Raw genomic sequence first — 16,540 nt, forward strand, 5'->3', positions numbered from 1 at the left:
GCACGGTTAGAGCGGATCAGGATGCCTGGGCTCCATTCCTAGGGGGTGTTTCCTAGTGGTTAGAGCAGGTTGTCTAGTTGTTGAGGCTGTCTTTTATGTGCAGCTGTAGGAGAGTAATATAGCCTAGTGGTTAGAAAGGAGGCTGTCTGGAGGCTGGATGCCAGGGATCTCTCCCAGCCTCTGCTCCTTATCTGTGAGTCACCTGTGCTGCGTGCCTCAGTTTCCCCCTCCGCCAAGTCAAAGGTGGGGCCTGCTGCCTTGTGGCACTTCAGGGGTGTTGGGGCTGGGACCTGCAGCCCTTGTCTGGCAGGCCTTGCCTATGGGGCTGGAAGGATGCCGAGTCCCCCCTACACTCTGCAGGGGCAGGACTGCTGGAGGGCCAGTGCGTGCGTGCATGTGCGTGCGTGCGCGTCTGCATGCACACTGCAAGAGATCTCATTAATGGATCTCTACGGCTGGGTCCTTCTGTCCTGGCTGGATTCCAAGCTGGGTAATTATCTTCCACCTGGTTAAATATCCCAGGGGCTCCAGTAGCTTCCTCCTTTTGCTTCTCTTTAATTCAGTTGGGGTATGTCTGTGTGCACGTGTGTCACCCCCACTGGTGCCTTTGACTGCAACCCCCACCCCTCCAAACCCATCACTGCTCCTTTCCTTCCCCCCACCCTCTACAGGTGGGTACTGGCCATGCCTGGAGCTGCTGACTCCTGCCATCCCTGGCACACCGAGGGCAGGGGTGTGTGCAGGTGTGCCGCCATGAGAACACGCCCCACGTGTCCTGTGCACCCAGCCCCGTGCTCAGGACAGCAGAGCCATGTGGCAGTGGCTCATCATGGAGCAGGGGCGTACCTGTGCCCAGTTTGCCAGCACCAAGGCTGCTCTACGTTACAGCTGGGGCAAGGGGAGCAGGTGGAGCCTTGCACAGCTCCAGAAACAGGTGTCCTCTACCCAGCCTCCGCCTCTGCTGCCCAGCTCTGCTGGTTGACTGTGAGCCAGGCTCTTCCAAGCTTCCTGCCTCAGTTTCCCCTCCCCTCCACTCTGGCCCCTTTGGGAGCAGGGGCTGGCTCTGGCTGGGTTGCCTGTACAGCACTTAGCACCAGCCTCGATGGCTGGTCTCTCCTGAGCTCTGTTTACTACCTTCCCCCACAGACTCCCGAGGTGAATATCTGAATGCAAACTCCCCCTGTGCTGAGCAGATGCAGCATCTTATCCCTTCCCCAACTTGTCTCCTGTGGTGGTTCATCCAGTTCACCCCCTTCCCCATCTTCTGAGCTTCCAGCCTGAAATACCAGCGCTGGGAGCTACACTCCCGCTTTCCCACTCTCCCAGACCCCAGCCAGAGCAGATTCATCCCACCCAGAGGGGCTGGCTAATGAATGCAATTACAAGGGATGGAAGATCTATGCTCTGTTGCGGAGGAAGGAAGAATCAGGGCAGGCTGGGGCTGCCACTTAGGTCCCCTCCACGCCGCCTTCAGCCGCCTTGTCCCAGAGAGCCCCTTTCTACTCCCCCAGCCCTAAGTTGCTCTGACTCGCAGCAATGCCCACCCCCTTCCCTTTTCCACTCTACCAAGTTATTTTCATTGCCAAGGCAGCTCCTGGGCACTGTCCCCCTCCAGCTCCCTTCCCCTTAAAGATAGGGCTGTGTGCCCCTGCACCCCATTCCCGCTGCTTTGCTTAATGATCAGGGGCTGAGCTGCAGGAAGGGAATCTGGGAATCCTCCCTGCAACGGACCTGGTATTCACCCATTGCTCAGCCGGCATTGTGCATGCTTCCCAGCTGGTATAGGATTCCTGTGCTTATATCTAGGGTGCTCCCATCAACTCCTGGGTAAAGCAGGTGGAAAAATGGCCTGATATCCCATTGGGAAAGGCCTTGTCTTTGCAATCAATCCTTCCAGCTAAAGGGTGTTGATTTTGGCCATGCTTTGTTGAACGGCCTGGAAGAGGTCAAAAGCCTTTGGATAAAGCTCATCACTGGATGGTCCATGTGGATTAGATGTGGGATGAGGGAGGTTTCCATTGATAGCACATGCTAAAGGGGTGTTGTGGGGAAGGGAGGCAGGGTGGATACATGCAAGTATTTTGTGGGGCATGTGTGTACATGCATCTATGCACTGGTGGACAAGTCTGTGGGTATAGGAGTGTGCATAGATGCAGCTCTATGCAGGTAGAGGGACTTGGACATGCGCATGCTTGCAGGAGCTAGCTTCTAGCATGTGCATGCGAGGAGTTTGTGCCTGCACGTGTGCCCAAAGCACATGCATGTATACATAAGTGTGCTTTGGACCCACATGTATGCACACGTTGGTGCATGTGTGCACACATGACCTTACTCCTGACCATGCATGCAGGGGCCTGCAGGTGTGTGCAGCCACGTGGCATCCAAACAGGCGGGTGGGGGGAGCTGCACACACGTATGAAGCTGTGTGCGGGGAGCAGGTGTGCCGGCAGAGCCCAAGCCCAGTGCATGTGTGTGTGTGCAGGTGTGCACTGACAGACACGTGCCTGCCGGTCTCTGCAGGCTCATCAAAGGCTCCTTCTCTCTCCCTTGCTTCCGTTGCCCGCTGGCGTGGCGCCAGGCCCGTGGATGCGCGGCTGCTGACTCATTCTGCAGCTGAGCAGCCCTGGAAAGCCACTGCTCTGTCTCCTTCCCTTCGTTTCCTGCGGGGCCGACAGGGCACCTTGTGATCCCGGATGACTAAAGCCTCACGTGGCCGGGGAGGCTTGGAAGGAGGCTTGGAGCAGGTTCTTCTCTGACAAGCAGACTGGAGGGGGCTGGGATGACCCCAGCTTCCTGCCAGTGGGGCATTGCCATTGGGGCCCAGCATGGTTGTGGCTTCGGGCATCGCTCCCTGGGGGGGCACAGGCCCCTGCTCAATCTACAGGCTGATGTTATCCCATCTCCAAGATGGGAGCGACGGGCATGGAGCTGAAGCTGGGAGACCCAGCATGCTCATCTGGCCCCTGCTCCCCACTGAATTTTGGTGACCCATTTGGGATGGCTCCTCCCCCGTCTATCCATCTGACTGTGTCTGTCTGACTGTGTATCAGTTTCTGTACCTACCCCTCCTATCCAGTTTTTTTTCTCTCTCTCTTTTCCTTTCCTGTTCCTGTTGCTTTTTTCATTACCTCGGCCACATCCATCCCATTGCAGGAAGGTGCATTGGTGGTGGTCTAGTTTCCAGCTCTGCTGATTTGTAGGGTCTTCAGGGTCTTTGCATTTTGTCAGCCCCTGATACTGCAAGGGGCAGAGCACCCGGCTGCCCACTGTGATGGGAGGGTTAAAGAACCCCCCCCCAAAATAAGACCCTGCATTTGGGACTCTTTGCTTTGAGGATGGAGCCAGGGGGATCCATTTCCACAGTTTCCATGACAAAAAGGGCTAGAAATGTTGAGACAACATCTAGATCCTCACTGGGCTCCAGAAGCTGGTGATTTGAGGTGATTTGAATTATCTTGAGATGCACCATTAAAAATGCAGTGAATGATGCCTCTTGGCATGTCACAGTTGCTGCTGACGGGTCTGGAGGCACGAGAGCCCTCAATGCCCCGGAGAGGGGATAGCGCAGGTAGGAGTTAGGAGGTGAAAAAACACCCTTTTGGGAAACGGTGGGTTTTTTTATGGCTCCTTTTCTTCTCTCCTTCCTCTGGCGCTTGCCGTCTGGAGAGCCATCACTCAAGCCACCGTGGCACCTTGGGAACAGAAAAAGGAGTTGGGCAACAAAAGCTGTCTGCTTTCACAGGCTTCCCGAGGAGTCTGCCTCGAGCGGCTGCGCTCATCCAGCTGGGTGCTGAGTCCCAGCCGCGGGCTGGGGCTGGAAGGCTTTGTTCTGATTCCCTCCAGAGAAGTGATTTTGAATTGCAATGATCCAGAGAGAGCGACAAAGGCTGCCTGGCCGTCCGCAACGTCCACAGGGGGCTGGAAAGCTGGCAGGGGAGGCCTGCTGCTAACTCCCGATGTCTGGGAAAGAGCCATCTTGGTGGAGATGGCTTGGATGGGCAGCTCACAGCCCTCATGGGATCAGGATGATTCGTCATAGGCATTCAGGGAACAGTAGGGAGCTGCCGTGGGCTGCAGCATGGGATTTACTTGTGGACACTCAGGACAATGTAGGGATGGATCTGAAGAGGTTTGTGGAAGACTGCTCCATCCACGAACATGTGGGCTGGAAGGATGCCTGGCTGGCCTGACGTAGGAACGCGTACGTCCTGCATCCGTGCTAAGGCTTCAACCCTGGAGCCTGCTTCCAGCTTCAGGATATCACAACCCCAAAGGGCTTTGGGATTGAGGAAAACTTCAGAGTAAGATCCAGCGAGTGCGTTGGGTCCACACCCTGCCGGTCAACCTCAGCTGAATGAGGGTGGAGGAAGAGCCAGGCTGGCAGGAGGCATCTGGGAGTCACCGGAGAGGCAGAGGCTCATGAAGTGACATGCCCAAGGCTGCCTGGGGAGACTGGCAGGGCAGGGACCATTGCAGCCTCTTTCTCTCCTCTCGCTGCCAAGGGCCTTGCAGCGCCAGGTGGCCCAGAGGGGCTCAGCCCGGCAAAGCCAGCGTTAAGTGCCTGGGAAACCCTTTCAGACAGAGCTTTTGGAAGCAGGCAGGGGGGAGGGGAAGCTGCTTTGTGCCAAGCAGCCTTGAGAAAAGCCGGGGACATAATGGGCTCTTTGGTGGGACCACGGCATTCACAGCCTGCGAGCCGGGAACCGCCGGCCTGAGCGGAATCGCAAAGTGAATTTCCCTGGCTCCATCCCCTCGTGGCTCCAGACACAGCTGTGAAACTCTTCGGCAGCCTCTAGGATGAACCTATGGCTCTGGCAACACACTTACATGCACACGTGTGTGCGTACGCACATGTAGTCTCCTGTCCTCACTGCCCGAGGCCCGGCAGCCCTAACCCACCGTCTGGTGTACCCCGGCTCCAGCTAAACACAGGCTGTTAAAACCCATCCTGGGGTTTTTAACCACAGCATTTCCAAAAATAACTCCTCACCCAGCCCTGGAGATATTAGGGGTTTCCCTCATAGTTTCCGTGCTGCGTTGCTGAGCTGGTGGGTTATCTGCAGCATGGATGTCTTTCTGGGCCATCTATTAGGCACCATGTCCTGCTTCCCTGCCCATCCTCTGACATGCAAAAGGTTCAGGAGAGTCTCAGCATGGCAAATTCAGGGTCTGGTTTCACGGGGGCATCTCCAGAGTCAGTCTGGGATGAGACACCGGGAAAACAGCAACTCAAAAGGTGTTTATGGGCCAGGGGCCAAATTCTTACCCGCTTCACAATTATGCCAATGGGAGTTAGGCACCTAATCCCCTCTTGTGCATCTGCTTCTGGAGCTGTGCTATAAGCCCCCATGACTTTCAGTCTCAGCCCCTTTGAGGGCTCCTGACTCTGTCAGTGTCTAAGAAGGGTGTTAGCTATTTTTTTTTTTGTGTGTGTGACCCTGAGCCTCCACCTCCTCTCTGGCACCAGATGACAAGGGCTCTGGAGACAAATTCCAATGGAGGAGCAAGGGAAACTGTCACCTGGAAGATGGTGGTGTCACTTCATTTTACGGCTTGGAAAGTTTAGTGGCGAATGAGGCTGGACTTGGTAGGAAGACATAGTGGGGGTGAGGGCGGTCATGTGGCCCTGGAGAACTGGAGAGGGAATGTGCCTCTGCCACCGCATTCCCATGGGATGCTGGGCAAGTCCCTTAGCCCAAACCTTTGCCTGCTAGCACCAAATTTCTTTGCTCAGTCTTTGTAGCAGGCACTCGGGGCTTACTTTGCTACCACAGCTATGCCTAAGTGTGTACGGTTTGGTGTAGGGCATGATTTAGGAACACAGGGCCAATAGCCAAGGACCCCCTGAATCACCCCTGCAAGCTCTTTCCTTCCGCTCTAAGGCACGGCACCTCCATGGGGCCCTTGGCTGTGCGGGGGACAGGGAAGATACAAAGGGGTATTGGCAGACTGCCCCTTCCCAGACTGTGGCAGGGTCCAGGGGAAGAAATACTGAGTGACTGTGAGACCTTTTCCCCTGGTCTCATGTAGGGTTTGCTATAATGAGGTTGTGTGTGTCATTGGTAAAGCGCTTCCACGGGCATCTTCGGGGGCAGTTGTGATGCCCACAATGCTCAGACATATTCACAGACGCAAGAGGCGGTAAGGAGAGATTGGAGCCCTGGTGTCTGGGCAGTGAAGTGGAACAGCCTGGGCTCTGTAGAGCCATCACGCAGGGGAGCGGAAAGCGCCTGGCCAGCCCCGTATTTCTTCTGCGGTGACATTTCTCCCGACAGCAGGTGATTTGCAAGAGGAGGTTTCAATTGCTCGCTGGCAGCTATTGCCCTGTGCAACAAACATCGAGGCTCTTTGCGAGCCCTGCTAAGCCCTCCACGGAGATGCATCTGGAAGAGCAAAGAGAGGAGGAAGAGGGCTGGGGGTTGTACATGGGGCAGGGGCCTTCTTGGGCCAGGGTCACCCACCTCTGTGTTTCCAGCCATGATATCTGTTTTCTGAGGGGGGGAGTGCAAATGGGGTCTACAGAGCTGTCTGTGTCTTCCCCTCCCCATCCCGCTGTACCTTGGTCCTTTCCTCCAGCACTGTCTCTTTCTCTCTATCCTTTCATTCATCTCTCCCGTTATCTTTCTCTTCGCCTCTTTCTAGCCATTGCTCTTTCACTTCTTCTCTGGCCTCTGTTAGTCCATCTATGCGCAGTAATTTCTTTTTCTGTAACTGCCTCATTGCCTCCACAGCTTGCTTGCTTGGCTCTATCTATCTATCTGTCTATCTATCTTGGTAACTCATCCATGCAGTTATTTACCCCATCCATCCATACACACTCATCTATATCCACCTACCCACCCATCTATCTAATCAGAGTGTGTATCAATCTCTGTACCTACCCATCTATCCACAGGTCTTTCTCTCATTTCCTCTCCTATGCCGGTTGCTCTTTCCATTATGTCTGCCACATCCATCCATTCATCCACCCCTTCCTTCTCCAGTTTTCTCTTTCTCCTCTTTACACCCTGCTGTACACCAGGCACCTGTAATGGGTTCATACAGATCTTCTCAGGCACTCTATGTGCTCTGTTGAGGGGGGGAGCTGGGGCAGGGGGACTAATATAAACTCCCTTTGACTTGCCTTGTGTTGTTTTTTTCTCCCCCTCTCCTGCATTTCCAGGTGACACTATGGCCGATGCCTTCCTGCTGCTGCTCTGTGTGTTTGTCCCCCTGGCCTTCCCTCATGCATTTGTCTCTGGAGACAGCACAGGTAACACACACCCAACCCCACTTGCCATTGTGCATGTGGCTGGTGGCACTACCTGTTACTAAGGTTGACTGATAGTTTCCATTGTAGCCTCTGTTTTCAGGGACTTGCAGCTTTCTCCAACTTTAAGCCCTTGGGCTGAAACCTCCCCATGCTGCGTGTCTGCCTCTGGCTGGAATCTGCCTTTTAATTACTTGAGCCAATATTGTTTCTTTTCACAAGTCCGCCTGCCTTGGTACAGGATCAACCTACTCTGACATAGGGAACAGGGAGAAGCAAAACCCATTGCTGTTGGCGCAGCACTGGGATCTGTGGGGGCATGAGCCATAAAACAGCACTGGGTTGGGGGGGTGGAAAGTTGCTACTTCTGTCCTCAGACCGGTCAATCAGGCTCCAGGCCACACACTGGACAGTAAGTTCAAAGCCGGAGGCTGAAAAGCTGCCCAGTGCATGAGCACGGGCTGTTCTGGGCAGTGAATTAGGCAGAGGCTTGTGGCAAAGGCTGGACCGGAGCATGGAAGGAGGCTGTTTCAGTCAGGCCTCTCCATCCAGCTGATGCCTGTGTGATTGGGGCTGGGAGCTCTGCTTGTAGCCTTTAAATTGACCCAGGTCCAGGGGAGTGGAGGGGCTGCAGAAATCCAGATGAAGAGAGGGCCTTGCAAACACCTTAGGGTGTTGGCTGCATACTGCACCCAGGGGACGGGGGTGCAGAGTGAGGGAGAAGGAAGAGTGAAAACTGCCTTCCAATGCAATGAAAATAGAGGGTGCATGCATGCATGTGCAGCACGGTGACCCCACATCCCAGCCTGATATGGCAGATCAGTGTTGTATCCATCTCCCTTGCAGATGACCTCAAGGCTCTCAAGGTCTCCATCAGCCAACACCCGTCCGTGCAGGCTGTGCTAGCTGGCAACATCCTGATCCCCTGCAGCATCACGTACCTGCGCCCCTTGCCCACCTCCAGCACGGCAGGGCGCCGGGCGGTGCTGGGGGCCCCCCGCGTCAAATGGACCTTCATCTCCGACGGGAGAGAGCTGGAGATCTTGGTCGCCCGAGGCAACAGGGTGAAGGTGAGCGAGGACTATCGCTTCCGCGCCTCCCTGCCCACCTTCCAGCACCAGCGCACCAACGCCTCTCTGCTGCTCCGGGAGCTGCGGCCCAGCGACTCGGGGATCTACCGCTGCGACGTGCAGCACGGCATCGATGATGGGCATGACCTGCTGGAGGTGAAGGTCAAAGGTAACGGCGCCGGCCTTTGGGGGTGTCATGTGGGGCATGGCAGGGGATGTAGAGCTGGCGGCTGCTCAGAAAAATCTAATAAGGACGGGGTGAGAAAGGGATATCTTCATCCTCTGGTGGCTCGGGAAGTGGGGAATTCAAAGCAGCAGTTATGAGCTCCAAACGAGAGCATCCCCTCATTTCCAGGAGACCCAGAAACCTAAAAGCAGCTTGTTACAGCTCAGCAGGAGTGTTCCCTTTGCTGGATTTCGGCTTCAAACCTTTGGAGAGGGGGTTTTGTCTCTAGATGGAAAGAGAATCATAGTCAATAAGGGTGGGAAGGGACCTCAGGAAGTCATTATCTAGTCCGTGCCCCTGCTCAAAGCAGGACCAGCCCCAACTACATCATCCCAGCAAGGGAAAGGGCAGGGCATTTCCAGATCCACAACCACTTTGTACAGAAGCATCAGATAATTGCTCTATCTATATAATATAATATATATCTATATAGAGCTATAGACAGAGAGATATATCATCTATAGCTCTATAGCTATATCTCATATTGATGAGGTACCTATAGCCAACCTCATATTGATGAGGTTGCTAGTCTTTGCTTAGGCTCTCCTTGGGTGGGTCTTCCTCAGTGGGGACTGAATCCAGGATCTCCTGCTTCAAAGTATATCATGTGATAGCCGAGGTGGTGGCAGTACAGATGCAGTGACGACTGTAAGGTGATGGCGCTGCTGAATGTTATCTCTTCATATCCCTGCCGCCCAAAGCAAATGGCTCCCTCCCATGCTCCAGTCTGCACCCATCCTGCCATATCCCCCCCTCTGTCTCCCAGGGGTTGTCTTCCACTACCGCGAGGGCTCCCAGCGCTACGCCTACACCTTTGCTGAAGCCCAGGAGGCCTGTGCCAGGGTCGGGGCCCGCATTGCCACGCCCGAGCAGCTCTATGCCGCCTACCTGGGTGGCTATGAGCAGTGTGACGCCGGCTGGATCGCGGACCAGACCGTCAGGTGGGCAGCCGGCTGCCAGGGACCACAAATCTCCCACGGGGGCTAACCCATGGCATGGCCTGCGGTGGGATTCAGGAATGCAAGACATGCAGTGAATAGAGGGAACGTGTGCAGTGATGCTGCCTGGGACTAAAGGGCTGGCTATCGTGCAAGGTCCTGATACGAGGCCTAGGGCCTGAGCATAGACAGCTCTGCTTGCAGGTTGCAGGATCTCACAGGGCTGCTGCAGGTATCTGATGGTGAACGGGGGGGACACAATGAACCATTTGGATGGGGCTGGCTAGAAATTCTGGGCTAGATTAAAATATTCCCACCTTGCCCCGTTCTTTTCCTCCTTCAAAAAAGCCAGCGGCAAACCCATCCCTGTGCTTCCTCCGCCCAGGTACCCCATCCACACCCCGCGGGAGGCCTGTTATGGAGACATGAATGGCTTCCCTGGGGTCCGCAACTACGGGGTGGTGGACCCCGAAGACACGTATGATGTGTATTGTTACGCCGAAGAGCTCCACGGTAATTACGAGCCTGAAGCGCATGGTATCTTAATTGGCTGCGCTGGCCCTGTGGTCCCCCTAGCTACCTGTGTAGCCCCCCCACCCAGCCTGTCTCGAGGATCCCCTATGGGGTAATTATGGAATGAGCTGCCCATATATGAAGTTTCCTTTCAGGCAGAGCTGGGCTGATGCCCTGCAGACTGCAATTGCTTTAAGGCCCCTTCCTTTCCCCCCAGTTCTGGTTGCAATTTTAGCCACACATCCTTGGTTCTGGAGTATGGCCCCAATCCTCTGAGATGCTGGGAACTGTCCCAGTGACTGCAGCAGAATGCTCTAGATATTTGGATGTTCAAATGTGGGGCAAAAGAGGCACGTATCCCCTTTTTGGTTATTTCTCTTGAGCTCTGAGGGATGCCTGGAGTTCATGAGCAAACAGCACTAGACCTAAACACCTGCCCACAGCCATGAATATTCAGTGTATCCAGGGGACTTTGCCCTGTCTCTCTGGTGGCTTGCAAAATCCTCCCGTTTTGTACATCTATCACAAACTCAGAGAGAGAATCTTGGCCTTGAGTATTTCATCTTACTGCATGAAAACATTGTGCACGTCGGTGGCAACATCCCAGGGGGAAAATGGGTGACAAAATAAAGTTGTCTGTTTGCTAGCCCAACCAAAAAAGCAGTAAAGGGAACACATGGGTTGAATGAAACCAGGACAGAAACCTTTTACAGTGAAACAGAGAAAGCCCATGAGGTTCATTCTGGACCAGCCCGAAAGGTCCAACCCAATATTATAGGTCTTCTTGCATTTGAGGGTCATGCTGCTGGAATCATCCCTTCTGGGTGTTTTTTTCCCCCTTGGGCACAATTTTTCACTGTCTTCTACCAGAATTTATGAAGGTTTTGGTTCATATTGGACTTTTCAGCCCATTCAGTGATATCACCCAGCTCTGTTCCCAGGGTCTGAGATCGGCCCATGCATCTCGCTTCATAGCTTGGAGTCTGTGCATGTCTAGGATCTGGTGGGTGGGTGTCTGAAGAACAGAAAATGGCTTGAATTACTAATGTATGGTGCAAAGGGTGAGACAAATCATGATTATTGATGGTTATCATAAGTTATGCATATGAAAAGTGCTAAATCCTGGCTCTCTGGCCTTAGTGGGAGAGCATTTCTTTATGTATTATAGCATGGACTTTCTTGCTGGATGGTTGCATGGTCTGTCGTGTTGTTGCATGTTTCATGCTGATGTGTCATTGTAAGTCCATTTGGACTCGGTGGGTTGTCACATGTGTCCAAGGGCATCATTGCATGTCCTGCCTGGGGTCGTTTTATGGGTGGCTCTGAGCTGATGGATTATATGTATGATGCTGAGCTGGTGGGTCACCACGTGTCCAGCCTCAGAGGAGACCAGTCTGGTGGATTGTTACAGGTCAGCCACTTACCTAGTGGTTAGCACACATAAGGGATTGGCATGTTTCCTGGAGACCCAACACAAGTCATGCCTGAGATCACTGCTGCATGCACTGCTCTGCTGGGTCCTGACATCCATGTGTTTTCACATGCATGAAGTTCATGGGATGAACTGTGACACCTCCTGCCTGTGTATATCATTTTATACATCACCTGACTTGAGTGATCCTGGCTGCTGCAGACCGCTGTCATCTGAAGGGCAGGAGAAAATGCGTCTGAACCTCCTTTTTCAAGCCCCTATCCCGGTATCAATATTAGGAGTGAGATGGTGGCACCAGGCATTCCTTGGTGCTACCACGGATTACCACTGAGTTACCCCCGGGATGAATTTAGCTCCTGTAAAGCCCTGTGTGCCTGTGTTTTTCTGCCTCTGAGATGATCTGGGCTTTTAACTAACAGAGGCTTCAGTGACACCTGCTTCTCATCCACACATCGAGTGATGCTAAAGGGTTTGTGCTACAGACGGCATTACAGCTGTTATGTGTGATTTGCCACCCTGTAGAGCTGATGGCACCAAGTCCTTGAATCTCTGATGTCTTATGATTTTGGAGGACAAAAAGGCCTGCTTGGCCTGGTGTGGGCAGCTCTGCTGAGGGCTGAATTGCTTTGCCCTGAATCCGGGTGGACACGAGGCATTGGGGTTTTTCCCCCTGATGCCTGGTGAGCTCCAGCGTGGCTCTGGGAGGGCTGAGCGGGCCTTGGCTGGGGTCACAATGTTCTCGTAGTGGTGTTGGCACCCGGTCACGGCAGGATGTGAACTTATCGGGCACAAAGGGGGGTTCAGGTCAGCTGGAGGAGACATCAAAGGCTTGGATTCTTTCCCCTGCGCCGTCTGCCCAGCCCGGCAGGGCCCTTTGGAACAGAAACTCGCCAGACAGCAGGAAAAAGAGAAGACATGGAGAAATGAAAGGGAAAGCACTGGCTTTTCCAAAACAATCGTGGTCTGTCCCCACTGCCACAGCCCCACAGCTGTGCTGCAAGGGTCTGGACGAGCCCTCGAGTGCCAGCATAGCCCATGAGCTCCAACACGTTCTGGGCTGCCTTCTCAAAGGGGTCTATATGCTTTAAGTCCAGTTGGTCTCCTAAGAGATTTAGGCTCCTACAGCCTTGGTCCTCAAAGACCCCTCACTCCTGGCGGCTCTCAATCAGGGGTGGCCAACCTGGGGCACCCATGCTACAAGGGGCACAGATAGCCTGTGTGCATGGCATGCTGCAGATCAAGGTGGGAGATTGGGTAGGGAGCAGAAAGCAGAGCACTGCATGCCTGCCAAAAAGCCTGGCCCCCACTGCTCTAAATTTACTTTTGAGGACCTAAATGAAGCCCCATTTTCGAGGGTGATTTCAAGAAACGTATTCCAAAGTGATCTGGGAACCTAATTCTCCTTTTCTAAAAGGTGGAGATGGGCTACGTCCGGCTCAGAACACCTGGGTCTGGCCTGGCAGCAAAGCCAGGACTGTGGGGAGACCTTGGGCACGGTCACCTCCCCTTTCTGTGCCTCTGAATCCAGACCCGGCCAAGGTGTAGCTGAGGTCTGTGGAGGAAAAACATTCGTGATTCTCCCAGTAGTGAGAAAGATGGCAGCTTGGGAAGGATTTGGGCGCTCCCAGCCCTCGCCCAGTGCCTTGTGCTTGGAAAGCCTCTTCCCTGCAGAGTAGATCCCCTCCTGTAGCTGGATTCCCAGACTGGATCCAATGCAGCATTTTATTGCGGGTTTGCATTGAGATGGAGGGTCCGGCTGCCCTGTCCTTCCCCTCTCTCCCTGGGCGAGGGAAGGCTTGTCTCCATGTCACCCGGCTTGTGCACTGAGCGTTGCATCGTCCTTTATATCTGCATGTGATGGTCTTGTCCTGTTGTCCTGGCAGCTCCCTTCCTTTCTCAGCAGACTGTGGAGTGCTTAAACCGTCTTCATTTTACATGAGTTTGGTGCCCTGCTGCTTTGTTAGTCCCAGGCACGGTCTCCATAGGGCTAAAGTCACCTCGGTGAGCCCTGGATGCCAAGAGTTTCTCTTCTCGTTGGCAGTCAGGAAGGATGGCTTGGTGGTAAAAACAATCTGCCTAAAACTTAGACTGGGGGCTAAATTCCCTTCCCTGCCACTGATGTCCTGTGTGACCTTGGGCAAGTCACATACCCTTCCTCCATGAGAGCCATGGAGGTGGCAGGGTCTACCAGCTTGCTTGTAACGTGCGATTGCACTAACACTAGTGTTATTGGTATGAAACAAGTGAATCCCCAAGGGCCAGCTCAGTACCTGTCTGGCTTAGAGGAAGTGAGGGGTCTGCATGACAGCAGCAGACAGGCTTGTTGGGGGGCCGAGTTCAGGTCTAAACACTGACTTCCCCATTGCAGTGACAGCCTCTGACAAAGGCCTGGGAGATCAGGGCTGCTGATGCTGGGGTGTGTCGCGTAGCCCACGGGTGGGAGAAGAGGTAGGAGGGAGAGGGGCTGTCAGGCCCCGTCCCTCACAGGGACCCTCCCGGCTCTGATGCCTCCCTCCTTCCTCTGTGTTCGCAGGAGAAATCTTTTTGGAGACGGCCCCAGACAAATTCACGTGGCAAGAGGCCAAGGCTCACTGTCAGGCGCTGGGAGCAGAGATAGCAACCACGGGTCAGCTGTATGCGGCCTGGACCCGGGGGCTAGACCACTGCAGCCCTGGCTGGCTGGCTGACGGCAGCGTCCGCTACCCCATCGTCACCCCGCGGGAGCGGTGCGGAGGGAGTGTGCCGGGAGTCAAAACCATCTTCCTCTTCCGGAATCAGACGGGATTCCCCGATGCCCAGAGCAGATACGATGTGTTCTGCTTTAGAGGTAAAGCAGCCGTCGCCGGCAGCCGCTACAGCTTGGGCCGCGGCTGTGCACGGGGAGGGGTGGCATCCACCCCCAGGCCCTGCCGGAGCATCGGTGGACCCCGGGCTTGGTGCTGCTCCGCTGCCCAGGGGAGAATTTCACCCAGCGTAGTAGGGCTGTCCGGCAGGGTCGAGAGAGAGATGGTCTGTGTCTGTTGCCTAATGACTGATGTCTCTGGACGAGGGCTCGCGATGCTCCTACGCACTTTGCTGGAAGCATTGAGATGGCAGGATGTAGCAGGTCTGGTTTCTTCCTGGAGGCACTAAGTACCTAAGACAGCTGGTAGTTGGGTGCTGCTGCATGGTAGGACCCCTGTGACTTCTTGGGGCTCGGGCAGTGTCAGGGAAGGCCTGGTGCATGAGTTCGGTGGCTGTCAGGATTGGGTGCAGTGTGATAGCTAGTCATTTGGGATAGGCTGTGTCTGGATCCCAGGGGTGGTGTTGCAGCGGTGATAGATAGCTTTGGTTTGTGCCTCTTTGATGAAGGAAGGGAGGCGAATTTAGCTCCATCAGGAGAAATCCACATTGCTCTTCCAGGCATCTGTGGCTCTGATATTAGCCTGACTCCCTCCAGACAGGACCCTGCATGCCTCTGTCTCCTTTAAAGCCCCAACACCCCCTCTCCCTCCTGGCCGCAGCCCCTTGGCCTGGGTCTCCCCTTACCCACCATCCCACTCTTCTGTCTCGCTTGACTAAATGGGGCACTTCTGTTCTGCGACAGGTTCAATAATTACTTGGAGCCGCTATTCCCAGCTCTTGGATCCCGACCAAATTGTGCACTTCCAAGGGGCTTCTGGGGCTGCTATATTTAGTTCTTGAGAATTTATTTTTAAGAATGAAGGTCTCTGTCTATATCCATAGGCAAAAAAAAAAAAAAGAGAAAGAAAGATCTGTGCCTGGCAATTGTATTCAGGTTAACAGGGCTCTTGGCTGGGGAGGGAGAAAGATCTGTGAGTAGCAACAGCAGTGATTGATATATTGATTCATGGGGACATAGACAAATATATTTATATATGGTGGTACTATATAAGATCATTTCTGTGTAGCAGTCATGATTGATTGATACATTCAGTTTATCAGGGTTTTGTCTGCTAGATGGAAAGATGGATAGATCCTATCTTCTTTCTATCTTCCCAGTACTCACACAGAATAATAGGGTTCTTACCAGTATACTATACTTAAAGATCTATATGTGGCAATAAAAGCTGATATATGTGGGTTGATAAAGGTCCATCTGCCTAGGCCACTGGACGTGTGGGGAGATGGTCAGAAGGTGCCTCCAAGGTTAAAACAGAAGCTGAGCTATGGAGGCTTCCGGGCTTTATTCCTGGTTCCTTTACCCAGTAACTGAGGTTCAGTTGCTCTCCTCTGGGCCTCAGTTTCTCTATGGTTAAAGCAGATGAGGCCATACTGTCCCATCAAGGACAGGGCTTGGTGTATTCATATTGCTCAAGCGCTCTGAGGTTCTTGGCAAGAGGCTGCAAGGGTTATGAAAAGGTCCATGATGCCAGCAAAGAGATGCTTGTTTAGGCAACCAGACCAAGAAGCTAAAGGGAAGACATGCAGGTTACCAAACCAAGGTGTGTTAGCTGTAACCCTACCAGCCTTGTTCTCCTGTCTTCCCATAGATTTTTTTGGCCACCCCCTGCCTTATATCCCAGCCTGCTTCTAAAACAAAATAGCAGGGAAGAAGCACCTGAGCTCATTTCTCCTGCCTGAGATGCTCGAATGCTTTCCACTGGTTTCAGTAATGGTGCTGGAGGCACGGTAGAGTGGTGCTCTGGGTGAAGATGCTCCCAGTTTTACAAGCTGTATTTGGGGCCAGCTTTTACCCAGGGAAGCTGCATTATTTTTATCACTTTGGCAGCACCTAGGATGTAACCCAAGTGCAGTGGAGTCATTTTATCTGGCGTTTAATCCATGGCAAAGACTGGACGCACAACCCCGTTCCCCCAAGCTGGCTGTCTGCAGTTGAGGGGAAGGGGACCTGCCTTGCCTTGGGTTACCCTGGGATAAAACTGAGCAAGGGACACTGTGTGTGTCATTGGGTGTTATTGATATGTTGGTGTTGAAGTCTCAGGAGCTGGGGTGTTTGAAGTTGTGGTCAGCAGATTCCAGCATCAATCTGATTAAAGCCTGACCACAGGCTCAGTTCAGTGGCAAAGGTTTATTGTCTACAAGCCCAGCCCTGCCATGTCCTGACCTAGTAAGTGCATCAGTCCATGAGTTAAGGCATTTGTATATGTG

At 53.7% G+C, this 16,540-nt stretch overlaps 1 protein-coding gene across 3 annotated transcripts in view; it reads left to right on the forward strand.

Moving 5' to 3' along the window:
- Positions 1-16,540, forward strand: part of BCAN (brevican) — a 34,605-nt gene that overhangs the window by 2,627 nt on the left and 15,438 nt on the right. For 2 of the 3 annotated variants that reach the window (XM_090054200.1, XM_090054202.1), the window contains exons 2-6: positions 7,163-7,252; positions 8,096-8,488; positions 9,312-9,486; positions 9,869-9,996; positions 13,962-14,255. In XM_090054200.1, the coding sequence (XP_089910326.1) occupies positions 7,171-7,252; positions 8,096-8,488; positions 9,312-9,486; positions 9,869-9,996; positions 13,962-14,255 (1,072 nt within the window). In that variant the 5' untranslated portion in view covers positions 7,163-7,170. The remainder of the gene's footprint in view (positions 1-7,162; positions 7,253-8,095; positions 8,489-9,311; positions 9,487-9,868; positions 9,997-13,961; positions 14,256-16,540) is intronic. The other variant, XM_090054201.1, reaches the window with a different exon arrangement.

This window comes from Crocodylus siamensis, chromosome 6, assembly GCF_052110815.1.
Source record: "Crocodylus siamensis isolate JL-2025a chromosome 6, ASM5211081v1, whole genome shotgun sequence".
In the NCBI taxonomy this organism is placed as follows: Eukaryota; Metazoa; Chordata; order Crocodylia; family Crocodylidae; genus Crocodylus; species Crocodylus siamensis.